This window comes from Triticum urartu, chromosome 3A (genome assembly GCF_056163025.1).
Source record: "Triticum urartu cultivar PI428250 chromosome 3A, HENAU_Tu73, whole genome shotgun sequence".
NCBI classification, from domain to species: Eukaryota; Viridiplantae; Streptophyta; class Magnoliopsida; order Poales; family Poaceae; genus Triticum; species Triticum urartu.
The window spans coordinates 740,033,479-740,046,622 of record NC_141875.1 but is presented as its reverse complement, the minus strand read 5'-3'; the positions used below and the strand labels follow the sequence as shown (position 1 = coordinate 740,046,622).

Genomic DNA, 13,144 nt, shown 5'->3' with positions numbered 1-13,144 from the left:
TTTCTGTCAGACATAATGGCACGCAGAGAAGCCGAATTCCACACTCCGCCCATCCACAACCAACCGATTTATTCAAATTGTAGCATCCATCGTGTAGCATGTCTATTACGTACATGGGTGAGATTGTACCCTACATTTTTCACTCTACATCTATACAACTTATCTAGAACTATAAGTAACAACTTAATATGTCTCTTTTCTTTTCAATTTTTTGGTGTCATCAAGTTGAAAAGATGATGCTGTCGCTGCAAAATAAGAAAGGGACTTTACCTGGCCTCGTTAGATCTAATATAGCCAGTGTTCTGGACACAAATATAACATTGGTTGAAAAAAAAACACTAAGGCTCTACTGTTAGATGGAGAGGGGGGGAATGGTTCAAAAGAGGTCGTCACAAGAATCTGCTGCAATGTGCAAGAAATTCACATGTATTCCCAGATTCTTCCACATATGACGCGTGCTCTCTTGATAAGTTTCGGTTTTTTGTTCAAATTCGAACAAACCCTAATATATCAAACATCAGTTGGTTCTGAATATATCTGAAATTTGATTATGATTGGAGGCACTAGTTGAGCCCCCTTATGAGACACACAACATGTGGTTTTATAGGTATATATGCTGCTCAAGAAATGAATCAAAGGCTGGCTAATTACAACAGCCCGGGAAGATAAATAAAATATTGACTGACATTTGAACGATGCCGGCCAGATGTCATCAGTGTACGTACATACGGGTAAGAGGGGATGTATCATTCAAGGACACCCAGCAAGATTATTATCCATCTGTTAGTTGGCACAAAGTTTAAACAGAAAATTTGACGCCTTCATCGTCCGCTGAAGTGCCCTTAAAGATAACCGCCTTTCCCTTTTGTTCCAACAGCCTCAAAGCTCGCATCAGGACACCGCGATCAATCCCCGCAAGTTCTGCAACACATGCCACAGGATAAAATGAGGATTCAAACTAGCCACAATTAATACCATAAGACAAATTTTATTTATTATGAGCAAGGGGCAGGCATGGCCTATGCTATGTATCACTCCTCTTTTTTGCACATTATGTATGGCCTATGCATTACTGACGAGGCACTGCCGCCAACTTATGTTATGGCATAAGCTTCGGTTGCATCATGGCGTGATACAAGCAGGAATAGGGTTTTCAGAGGATAACCTCTGGTTTATTCATTCTTGTATAACACAGATTATCCCTGGCTTTATAGAACAGTCATACCTAAAAGGAAAACTGTAACTGCATAATTCCAATAGATTCTTGTCAAATTAACCAACCAGGGAATCAGAAAAAAAAAAAACTTATCACTAAGACTAGGATTAGCTAGACGGCTCCTCCTGAGGCTGGTGGCGGCTACAATAATGCGAAATCCACATGACAAGTTGGGTAAACATTAAAATATTTATCCAACAACTAAGTCTATATCCTATATGTATATTACCGTTTCTACCGCAAATTGCTTTCATCAAGCAAAACCATTAGCATAACAAAAATATTAAAAATGGTAAATCTAATCTCATCACCATCAAGTTTGTATACTTACCGGTCCCATGTGTTTCAATTCCAGAACGTATATCTTCAATTGTTGTTACTTCCAACCCATTTTCCTTGACCTACAAGCATATAACACAGAGACAAATATTAAGTCACTGCCACTATTCATTGATAACCTGATAGCTTCGAAAGGAGCATGTTTAATAGCATACAAAGTCTTACAAAGTCTAATATGTAGTTAGCCCAATCTTGAATCCGCAGCCAAAGGATGAGACACTTCTTGTGACCTTTGTCCATCCACTCTGCGCGACCTGCAGGTTGAACTTAGCGTTAAGTAGTTTCACAACACAAAACTAAACACAGGCCAGGGATAATAAAAGCATCCCTCATCTAGAAAAACAAAACTACACACAGCTAAAACAATAACTAAAAGATTTCATGTTGTGCAGAATAAACCTCCACTAACAAGAGCTGCAAGGAAAGCTTCCTTTGCTTCATAGCTTAGAGATCCTGAATAATATAAAGCATGTAAGTTCAGTGCAACGTCAATAGAAATGTCCGAATGCATAATAAACTAGTCGAGTAAATTAAATTTTCATGTATACACTAGTCTGCCATGCTCAAAAGGCTCCATGGTAGGCCTTAGGAACACATTACCATCATGCCAGATCACTATGACATAACATTTTTAGCACAGCAAGACATTTTGTTTCTGAAATGCAGAAGAGTAGTAGTCAAAACACAAGGTTCAGATAAATACGACTTACTCTCAATCTTTGTATTGGAGAACAACGGAAAATCTTCTTCCAGGGAGATTATATACATCTTTTGACTTCTACAGTAATCAAGTATCAGCTCTTTCCATAGCTGCACTTGCTTTTCACATGTTTCTCTCACAGGCTGCAAACTGGTAACAAATATTGTCATGATATTATTATCAGCCCATGTACATATCTAAATAAGTGTTTAACAGAAGCTTTCAGAGTTAGTTTTAAGATGACATACACAAAAGATCCCTTACATTACTCAACCAAATGTAAGAATAAGTAAAGCAAGGAAATGCTTCAACTGTTACACATACTGTTGGGATATGAAAGAACGATGCCAGGTCTCACACTTTGAACCTGATACTGTGTTATAATGGGATGCTATAAAGTAGAGATTTGTGAAGAGAGACAATTGAGATTTAAGCAAAGGCAGATTTTGAAGAAACAAGTGCTTAAGCAGGGACAGAGCCAGTGGGGGGCGTGTTAGGTTGTTAGTTCCAAGTGCTTTAAATTTATATGTTTGGCCCCGCTCAACATTTTATATCTTCCATTGCCCCCCTCGAGTAAGATTGCTGGTTTGTTCCCTGTGCTTAAGCTTACTAACATAGTTCCTTTAGTGATCCTGATGTACAAATCCTTCATACATATTCAGTTCTTCACTTACAAAATAACATTAACCACCCCGTGTTTTTCATTTCGAATCTATAAAGTGCCATTTTATGCCTTATTAACAAGGTAGCTCAGAATAAAACAAGGGAAGAGATTAAAGGAAGTTCACATGATTTAGAATGTGCTCACATGGTTTTATGATATATCTGAAGTAGGAATAAATAATTTTAACAAACAAAAGGGCACGTATATACCAAAATCACGAACCACTTTATTGTACAATTTGTCCAATAAATCATTGTCAAACAAATAATTCACTAAAAAGTAATTTCATTACTAGCATAGCACTTGGAGCAGAAGCTGACTGCCCAACTTTGTCACCAGAATCTCCTACTCCTATATGGCTATACATACTGCAGAACCGCAAAACATGCAAAATGTTCAAACATGTGACAGTACTGCTGGAGGAGGGGGAGTGAGATTACGTAAAGTATGGCGGGTAGTTGAAAAAGTGGGGGAGCTTGAAATCCACCGGCCTCTGCATCTCCGCTGAAGTGCGGCTTATGGAGCGGTCGGATGGACGGCACAGCAAAGTAGAAACTTAATATGCCGGCCTGCCTGCCTGCCTCCGTGCCTCGCTTGCTGGCTCCTGACTAGCCTGCCTGTCTCTGTGCCTCACTTGATGGCTGCTGACTAGCCTGCTGCTTGAGACAATGGTGGATCTAAGAATTTAAAACGTGGTGGTCCACCTGAAAAAATTGACAACAAATATGACATGTGAACATGCTCATTATTTAACCAAACAGATAAATAAATCAATATGTTCTTACAGGCACATTAAAGTTCTCAATTAAGCCTCAGTTTTGCATAAAAGAAGCCTACATAGTAGTACATACATACCAATTCTTCAACAAGTCTACTAGAAAAAAATTACACTCTAGCAGTCACGGTATTCTATCGAGTCAATCATCATTGAACAACAGAAAATGAATCGATCAATATAAGGGTTGAATCAGAAACTGGGGTGTTTGGTAGCTTCTGTAGCGCAGGGCAAGGTGCACGCCTGCACACCGGCGGGCGGCCGCGGCGGGGGGGGGGGGGGGGGGGGGGGGGGGGGCGGCGCGCGTCCAGCGTGCGGGGAAGGGCAGGGCAAGGCACGGATCCAGGCGGGAGGCTTCGACGGCGATTAACCGGCGAGGCACGGAGCACGGAGGCAGGCGGGAGGCGGCCGGCGGCGAGTTCAGATCGGGAGCAGAGGGGGATCGGGGTGCGGGAATGCACTGGGACAGGGCGAATGATGGTGGGCCGGGACGCCATGCTGGTTTTTTTCCACCTGCAGCCCATCTACTATTATTCTTCCTTGTCTCAAATTTTTTTTTACTATTATTCTTCTTTTTTGCAGATCCATCTATTATTCTTCAGAATCTCGAAAAAGAAAACACTATTGTTCTAGGCAATATAGAACGAAGCTCGGCAGAGAAAACTGGATCGAGGAAGAAACTTCGGTGGCACAGTAGTCGAAGCATAATCAATGGACTTCCATTTGACACATTTAGGTACCCTCTAAACTCGACGTTTTTGTATGAAGGCTTGCAAGGCAACCAATACCCTGTGGGGTTTTGTTAAATCACAGGAAGATGGCAACAACGGAGACTTGCACGTTGTGCGCGGCTAGGGATAGTTGGAGGCACGCTCTACTCTCATGCCCGAAGGCGAGGAGCGCCTGGGCACTCGCTTCAGAACACATTGTTGAACTGATGTGCGCCCACACCGAGGAGAGCGCGAAGGATTGGTTGTTTGCAATACATGAGATAATACCACCTAGTACAATTTTGTCTGCATTGTGATCACTCTAAGGGCAATCTGGGGAGCAAGGGGAAAGGCTATTCATGAAGACATATTTCAGTCGTCGCATACAATACATGGTTTTATCAACTCATACCTATTAGGGTTGGTGATCAATGCGAGACATCCAGTAGTACCCGCTAATCCGGTGATTCCAAATGTAGCACACTGGGTCCAAACTGCGTTGGACTGTTCGAAACTAAATGTGGACGCGGTCGTGTCTCGTCATGGTTTTGGTGCGATAGGAGCGATCTGCAGGGACCAAGGAGGAGCTTTCTTAGGCACATATGCTATTATTTTCAGGCACATCTCAGACCCAACAACACTTGAAGCATTTGCTGTCGGAGAGGCTCTGGCCCTAGCGGACGATCTTTATATACAAAGAATACATATTGCATCAGATTGCAAGGTGGTGGTCAATGACATTCAGCAGCGAAATCGTAGGACCAACCCAGGAGGCAGGCGTGCGTGTGTTCGCTCGTGCAGTCCTCAAAATTGGGAGATAATTTCACTTCTCTCGACTATCAAGCTTGTCCCTCATGGATATTTTTATGAATACCCAAAAGAATATCTTAACGTACGATCCCATCACGCGCCAAGCTTGGTCCTCAAAAACGTAAAATGTAAAAAAGAAAACGCATCACATTTCAATTCTAAAAATTGCACCCAGGTGATCAGAATGCACAACAGCAAGCCTACTACTAAGCCAAGTCGACTTAATGTGCAATCTATCTATCACGTTCTCACTCTGTCCCATAAATAAACACGGCACCTGCAGGGTTCGGGGCGGGTAATGCTTGCCCAAACCCGCACCCGTCTCAATATTTTTTGCCCAAACCCATACCCATACCCGCACCTTGGGTTTCATATTGTTCCCGTACCCGGCGGGTAATGCCCGCGGGTAAAAATACCCATCTCGATGATCTTTCAATTCATATTTTTTCATGTATAATTTCAGCATTTTAGTATGTAAAACATAACATTTCGGCATTTCAACACATATATACCACATTCCAGCATTTCAGCACATATATTTCAGCAGTTAAACGTATATATGTATATATATTTCAGCATTTCACCACATATACACAACATCACGACATTTTAGCACATATATTGCAACACATAAACATGTCACATTTTAACATTTCAGCACACACACCTAGTCATTTCAGCAATTTAAAGTTTGACACACAAATAAATCAACAAACATATAACTTAGAGACCACAAATAGGTTCAACATAGAAATGACAAATTGGTTCATGACACAAATAAGCATACAGGTATGCGGGCACACGGATATTGGTATTGCCTTCCCATACCCGTACCCGGCTTACGTATAATTTTTTTCCCATTTATAAATCCATGGGTAATTATTTTTCCAAACCCTTACCCTAATAAGGTTTTTACCTGTCGGGTTCGCGGGTAGTTGGTAACCATTGCCGTGCTGACATAATACTATAAGAGTATTTTTTTACACTGTATTAATGTCAAAAATATTTTTATATTATAAAACGGAGAGAGTACATACGGTTTATCCTGTGATGCATAGTGTGCATCATCGACGCATCGCTCAACTTCGAAATCAAACGCAAATTCAAGGTTGGTGAGGGAGCCGCGGCCGCCGGCGGAAAGCCTCGGACAGTCACGTATGAGTTGGTGATTCATATATATATACGTGGTGCAAGCGTCATGCTGAGTTGTTATACCGTACGAATCTATACTACTATATAGTGTACCAGTTTTGAATTGGATCTGCAGCATCAATCATAACCGTTGGTGTGCTAAATCTAACGGCTGACAGCAGTGGGATTCGTGATGAACAATAGACCGTAACAACCTCCACGATGTTCTGGAACCATTGCCTCCCACTTCCCAGAAAAGAGGCCCAATACGTGATACATCTTGGGCCATGTTGCAGATTGGAGGACGTGCTAAGCCCAAGGCAGAATTTGCAAATTCTTCTCCGTGTCATGAAGCTGGGCTTCCGTACTCTACATCAGCAATACTTGCTAAATTGCCTAAAAAAAAGCAATACTTACATTGGGCAAGTTTCTCAAAAAAACAAATGTAAGACGTGCATTGCACGTGTAAGCGTGGTGTCCTGGACGGGAAAAAACAAAACTGATACGTACTATATAAAAGTTACTATTCATATTTTTTGGACTTGTAGTTTTTTATTGCTGAGGATACCACGACAGTCATTCCCCCGTGCAACTTTTTACACGAGTATTATGCTAGGTCGTGTTAGTTAAATAAATTCAGAAAAATTTAAATCTTCATTTTTTAATTGATTTTTTAATTCGGATGCATTGGCCGCCATGTTTCAAAGATCCGCACCGACATAATATTTTCCACAATATACACTCAAAGAAACAGAAAATGTGACATAAGAAATTGTATATAAGCAAAAAGGATAATTATAGTCAAGTGCTACACGTTTATCAAGCATATATATATTTTACAAAATAAGATGATGTCTGACGCGTTGATGCTGCTAAAAAAACATAAATAGTTGCTAAAAACATCTAAAGCTAATGGAAAGCAACATCCCGAAAATGAGTTATAGCTAATGGAAAGCATAAATGGTTGCATGACTAGGAAAAATAAATAATGAGTTATAGCTATTTAAAAATTGAAGAAGTCAACATGAATCGTTGACATGCATGCTATAAACCGTGCAAAGCACGTGCCAATTACTAGTATTAATTTGGTGTCTCACTTTTTATCATTTCTCGGACAAGGAGTATTTTCTCCCTTTTCGAAGAGAGTGTATTTTCTCTACATTTGTTCTTTTGAAAGCAGCTTGCCAGGACGGAGGGCGTGCTTACGTCAGTACGGACGCCATGGTTACGCGCGCAGCTCAACCAGCTGATGCTTTGGAAGTGTCCAGGTTCTTTCTCCACCGGCCACACTCATTTCTCAACCCAATATTCAATGATCGCCCTAGCAGAGTCGATCTTTGGAAGAGAGCGTGAGGAGGATTATCTTAACAGTATTGAATCAGTTTACTTGGGACCTGGCAGCCTCTCAATTTTCTCTATAAATACCAGTGCCTCCGTGTCTTCTTCCTTCACCAGCCATAGCCATACAGCGACAACAAGGAGAGCAAATTAGAAACACAGATCAAGGAGAAGACAGCAATGAGCAATGGCGACCAAGATCTACATAGTGTAATGATCCGCCTTCGCTCAGTCTTGTTAATTCTTATCAATTGCCCCGGTGGCTAGCAGATTGATCTGATTTGTGCCATTTCTGTTTATAATCTCTGCAGGTACTACTCGACCTGGGGACACGTCGCGACGCTGGCGGAGGAGATGAAGAAGGGCGCCGACTCCGTCCCCGGCGTCGAGGTCACCGTCTGGCGGGTGCCGGAGACGCTGCGAGAGGAGGTGCTTGGGAAGATGCACGCGGCACCGGGGCGCGACGCGAGGACCACCCCATCATCACGGCGAGCCAGCTGGCCGAGGCCGACGGCATCCTGTTCGGCTTCCCGACGCGGTTCGGCATGATGGCGGCGCAGCAGATGAAGGCCTTCTTCGACTCCACCGGCGGCCTCTGGCAGGCACAGAGCCTCTCGGGGAAGCCCGCGGGCGTCTTCTTCGCGACGGGCACCCAGGGCGGCGGGCAGGAGACCACGGCTCTCACGGCCGTGACGCAGCTGACGCACCACGGCATGCTGTTCGTGCCGGTCGGGTACACGCACGGCGCCGGCATGTTCGCCATGGACGAGGTCAAGGGTGGCAGCCCGTACGGTGCCGGCACCTTCGCTGGAGCCGATGGCAGCAGGGTGCCCAGCGATGCCGAGCTCGCCCTCGCGGCGCACCAGGGCAAGTACTTTGCCGGCACCGTCAAGAAGCTCAAAGCCGTCTGAACTCCGATCACCAGCCGTGTCCCATGATTCATATCAACTAGACAGTAATGGACGCTATCGAGTACATCAGTGCAAACATGATTTGACACATCATTTTCTGTGGAGCAGATTTACACAATTCTAGACAATTCAACTGTACTGCATTGAGCATTCGGTTTTGGTTTATTAGCCCCTCACATTTAGGGTCATATACTCATATTTTGATCATAATTTTAACTAATAAAATATAAGTTATACATAGCAAAAAATAATATCATCGGAAGCTATGTTTAAATACAAATTCAACGATATAGTTTTTGGTTACATGCATTCCATTTTGTTAGTTAAATGTATGATCAAATTTTGCTACAAAATACAAAGAGTTCAGATCGGGAGGCGTCGACAGCTATTAACCGGCGAGGCGCGGAGGCGGGCGGGAGGCGGCTGGCGGCGAGTTCAGATCGGGAGCAAAGACGGGTCGGGGTGGGGGAATGGACTGGGACAGGACGAGTGCTTGTGGGCTGGGACGCCATGGCAGCTTGCTTGTGGGCCGGGACGACATGCTGGTTTTTTTCACGTCCATCCCATCTGATATTCTTCTTCTTTTTTGCGGATGCATCTACTATTCTTCAGAATCTCAAAAATATATATTCTTCTAGGCAATATAGAACCAAGCTCAGCAGAGAAAACTGGATCGAGGAAGAAACTTCGATGGCACAGTCAGAGCATAATCAATGGACTTCCATTTGGCACATTCAAGTGCCCTCTAAACTCCGCGTTTTTGTATGAGGGCTTGCAAGGCAACCAATACCCTATGGGATTTTGTTAAATCACCGGAAGATGGCAACAACGGAGACTTGCATGTTGTGCGGGGCTAGGCATAGTTGGAGGCACGCCCTACTCTCCTGCTCGAAGGCGAGGAGTGCTTGGGCACTCGCTCCAGAACACGTTGTTGAACTGATGTGCACCCACACCGAGGAGATCGTGAATGATTGGCTATTTGCAATACATGAGATAATACCTACCTACGATTTTGTTTGTGTTGTGATTACTCTAAGGGCAATCTGGGGAGCAAGGGAAAAGGCTATTCATGAAGACATATTGCAGTCACCGCATACAGTACATGGTTTTATCAACTCATGCGTATTAGAGTTGCAGGTGATCAATGCGAGACATCCGGTAGTACCCGCTAATCCGGTGATCCCAAATGTAGCACACTGGGTCCAACCTGCGTTGACTGTTCGAAACTAAATGCGGACGCAGTCGTGTCTTGTCACGGTTTTGGTGCGATAGGAGCGATCTGCAGGGACCAAGGAGGAGCTTTCTTAGGTGTGTCTGCTATTGTTTTCAGGCACATCTCAGACCCAACAACACTTGAAGCATTTGCTGTCAGAGAGGCTTTGGCCCTAGCGGACGATCTTTATATACAAAGAATACATATTGCATCGGATTGCAAGGTGGCGGTCGATGACATTCAGTAGCGAAATCTGGCAAGTTATGGAGCAGTAATTCGGAGATCATTATCTATTCTACTCCCTTTACTTCTTGTAAAATAGTTCATGAACGTCGGAGCTCAAACTTTGAACCTCACAATTTAGTGAAGCATGCTCTTACCCTTGGGGGCCGCCATGTCTGGTTAGGTCATCCGGGGAATCTTCCTTTCGTCCATGTAATTATTGTAACGAATTAACAAAGCTTCGGTGAATTGTCTAAAAAAACGCAATATAGAACCGCGAGACCTATATCTCGTTCTACGAGAGATGCAAGCAAATCTCGCCCGAAGGATTTCCTGCGACCTACGCCAGCCAATATTCTTGCATTCCCCACTTGCTAGCCGCCAATATGTTGTTCGCTTCAATTTCCTCTCGCTTTTTGTCTTTTTTGTTTCTCTTGGTTTTTTGTTTCTTCATCGGTTTTTGTGTTTTTCAGTTTTCTTTGTTTTTCACTTGGTTTTCCTATCTCTTTCTTGTTCTTTGCATTTTTTTACTTTTCTTTCTTTTCTCTCCGTCTTTGTTTGGTTTCTTTGTTTCTTTCTCCATTTTCAATGGTTTTTTTTACCTTGTTTCCTATTTTCTTTATTTTTTTCTTCAAATTTATTTGTTTATTTCTCAGTTTTCATTGGGTTCCTATGTTTCTCTTGAATTTTTTCTAGGGTTTTTACTGTTTTCATTCTTTTTCAATGGTTTTCATTTGTTTTCTTGGTTTTTTTTCTATTTTTTGTTGGTTTTTCTTTCTCTTTCTTTATAGAACGGGAATATATTTTTATACACATTAAAAAAATGAAGTTACATGAAACATTTTTCATATACCTAAACAAATCATCTACAAGTTGAACTTTTTTGCAATAATAGATTAATATTTTTTCAAACATATATTTCGAGGTCATCCCTTTAAACACACATTCGACATTTTTTTGTATACATCAGGAACATTTTTTATGTACAGGATTAACATTTTCCAAATACATGTGCATCATATTTGAAAAATTTATATTTTTTATGTCTACCTTTTTCCATGAACATTGAACCATTTCTGTATACATCAGCAACAATTTTTATATACACCTTCAACAATTTACAAATACATGATTAACATTTTTGAAAACATGTATTTTTTATGTCTACTTTTTTCCAGACAGATTCTACATTTTTTTGCTTACGCCAGGAATATTTTTTATATTTATATTTAATATTTGCCAAATACATGATTAACATTATATACCCTTATAAGATTTCCAAATATAAAATATATTTTTTGATGTCTACTTTTTTCCATACACATTGTATTTTTTGTGTGCATCAGGGAAAAATTATATACATGTTTAAAAAAATTCAAATACATAGTTATCAGATTTGAACACATATATTTATTTATGCTTACTTTTCCCATAAATATTCTATATTTCTTGTATAAGTCATGAAAAAAAATTATATACACGTTAGTTTTTGTTGAAATACACGACTACATTTTTTTCATATATATTTTTTGATGTCTATTATTTTCATACACATTATACAATTTTGGTGTATGTTACAAATATTTTTTTCTATACACGTTTAACATTTTCTAATGCAGGATTAACTTTTTTTCAACTATTGTATATGAAGTTATTTTATAATAGATATATTCAGAATATTTTGAAATATAAACGAAAGTTAAAAATAAAACAAAATGAAATTCAAAAAAATATGTAAATGAATTAAGAAAGCATCGAAGTCCTGTCCGCGCAGGGCCGGCCCAATCGGATGGCTATCTGAAGCGAGGCATCCTACTGGCTTGCGTCAGGCGAGACATAGGTCCGCCCATATAGAACAACCCAAAAGTCAAGTGTGGGCCACGACGTATCATGTCTACCCTGGAGATTTGCCCCTAGGTTGTGAGGACCAGAGGGCTGAGGGTGGAGTCGGGGAATGGGGAAAGAACTGAGGAAGGAGAGGAGAAACCTGTAGGAGCTCGCTGCCGGCCTGCTATCAGCGGGTCAAAGGCGATCACGAGGAGCGGAGCAGAGGGAACAACGGTGTTCTAGTGGATGCCGTTAGAGGGGAGCGTAGCAGTCGTGGTCTGATATGGAAGCCAAAGGAGGAGAGCAACGGCGCAGTGGTCCGATAGAGGCTGACAAAGGGGAGCGACACGATAGTGGTCTGGTGGAGGCCGGAGTGAGCGAGTCTGGGAAATGGCTCATGATGGTGCAGCCGAAGATGGGTGATACGTTCATTTTGCATCATGCTTATATGCTATTGCATTATGGGCCATTATTACACAATTAGATCACAATACTTATGCCTTTTTCTCTCTTATTTTATAAGGTTTACATGAAGAGGGAGAATGCCGGCAGCTGGAATTCTGGACTGGAAAATGAGAAAATATTAGAGACCTATTCTGCACAACTCCAAAAGTCCTGAAACTTCACGGAGAATAGTTTTGGAATATATAAAAAATATTGTGCGAAGAAAGTACCCGAGGGGGGCCACCAGCCAGCCACAAGGGTGGAGGGCGGGCCCTACCCCCTGGGCGTGCACCCCGTCCTTGTGGGCCCCCTGACAGGCCTTCATGCCCATTTTCTGCTATATGGTGTGTTTTGACGTGGAAAAAATCAGAAGGAAGTTTTCAGGATGAAGTGCCGCCATCTCGAGGCGGAACCTGGGCAGAACCAATCTAGGGCTCCGGCAGAGCTGTTTTGCCGGGGAAACTTCCCTCCCGAAGGGGGAAATCATCGCCATCGTCATCACCAATGATCCTCTCATCGAGATGGGGTTAATCTCATCAACATCTTCACCAACACCATCTCCTCTCAAACCCTAGTTCATCTCTTGTATCCGATCTTTATCTCAAAACCTCAGATTGGTACCTATGGGTTGCTAGTAATGTTGATCACTCATTGTAGTTGATGCTAGTTGGTTTATCCGGTGGAAGATTATATTTTTAGATCCTTAATGATAATTAATACTCCTCTGATCTTGATCATGAATATGCTTTGTGAGTAGTTATATTTGTTCCTGAGGACATGGGAGAAGTCTTGTTATAAGTAATCATGTGAATTTGGTAGTTTGATATTTTGATGAGATGTATGT

The 13,144-nt window shown here is 42.0% G+C and overlaps 1 protein-coding gene and 1 pseudogene across 4 annotated transcripts; one reads left to right on the top strand and one right to left on the bottom strand.

The window, feature by feature from the left end:
* Positions 1-628: 628 nt before the first annotated feature.
* Positions 629-4,176, bottom strand: LOC125546361 (vacuolar protein sorting-associated protein 25). Of its 3 annotated transcripts, XM_048710607.2 has the most exons (7): positions 3,895-4,176; positions 3,360-3,623; positions 2,266-2,405; positions 1,955-2,008; positions 1,721-1,809; positions 1,548-1,617; positions 629-921 (listed from the first exon to the last, which is right to left on the bottom strand). In XM_048710607.2, exons 2-7 carry the CDS (start codon positions 3,416-3,418, stop codon positions 800-802), a joined length of 534 nt encoding a protein of 177 aa, XP_048566564.2. In that variant the 5' UTR covers positions 3,419-3,623; positions 3,895-4,176; the 3' UTR covers positions 629-799. The 3 variants fall into 3 exon arrangements, with proteins under 3 accessions (XP_048566564.2, XP_048566563.2, XP_048566565.2); XM_048710606.2 differs by having other exon boundaries at positions 3,360-4,176; XM_048710608.2 differs by lacking the exon at positions 1,955-2,008 and having other exon boundaries at positions 3,360-4,176.
* A 3,627-nt stretch (positions 4,177-7,803) lies between these two features.
* LOC125549552 (quinone-oxidoreductase QR2-like) lies at positions 7,804-8,839 on the top strand (annotated as a pseudogene). Its single transcript, XR_015599223.1, has 2 exons — positions 7,804-7,893; positions 7,995-8,839. The product of XR_015599223.1 is annotated as a quinone-oxidoreductase QR2-like (transcript).
* Positions 8,840-13,144: the final 4,305 nt, after the last annotated feature.

What these genes read in the sequence shown, in the direction of transcription:
- LOC125546361 (XM_048710606.2), bottom strand. Translation starts at nt 3,418, where the DNA reads ATGCAGAGGCCGGTGGATTTCAAGCTCCCCCACTTTTTCAACTACCCG. An exon ending in CTAACTACATATTAGACTTT is followed by an intron (nt 1,618 to 1,720) that starts GTAAGACTTTGT and finishes ATATGCTTGTAG; the next exon opens with GTCAAGGAAAATGGGTTGGA. An exon ending in AATTGAAACACATGGGACCG is followed by an intron (nt 922 to 1,547) that starts GTAAGTATACAA and finishes CATGTGTTGCAG; the next exon opens with AACTTGCGGGGATTGATCGC.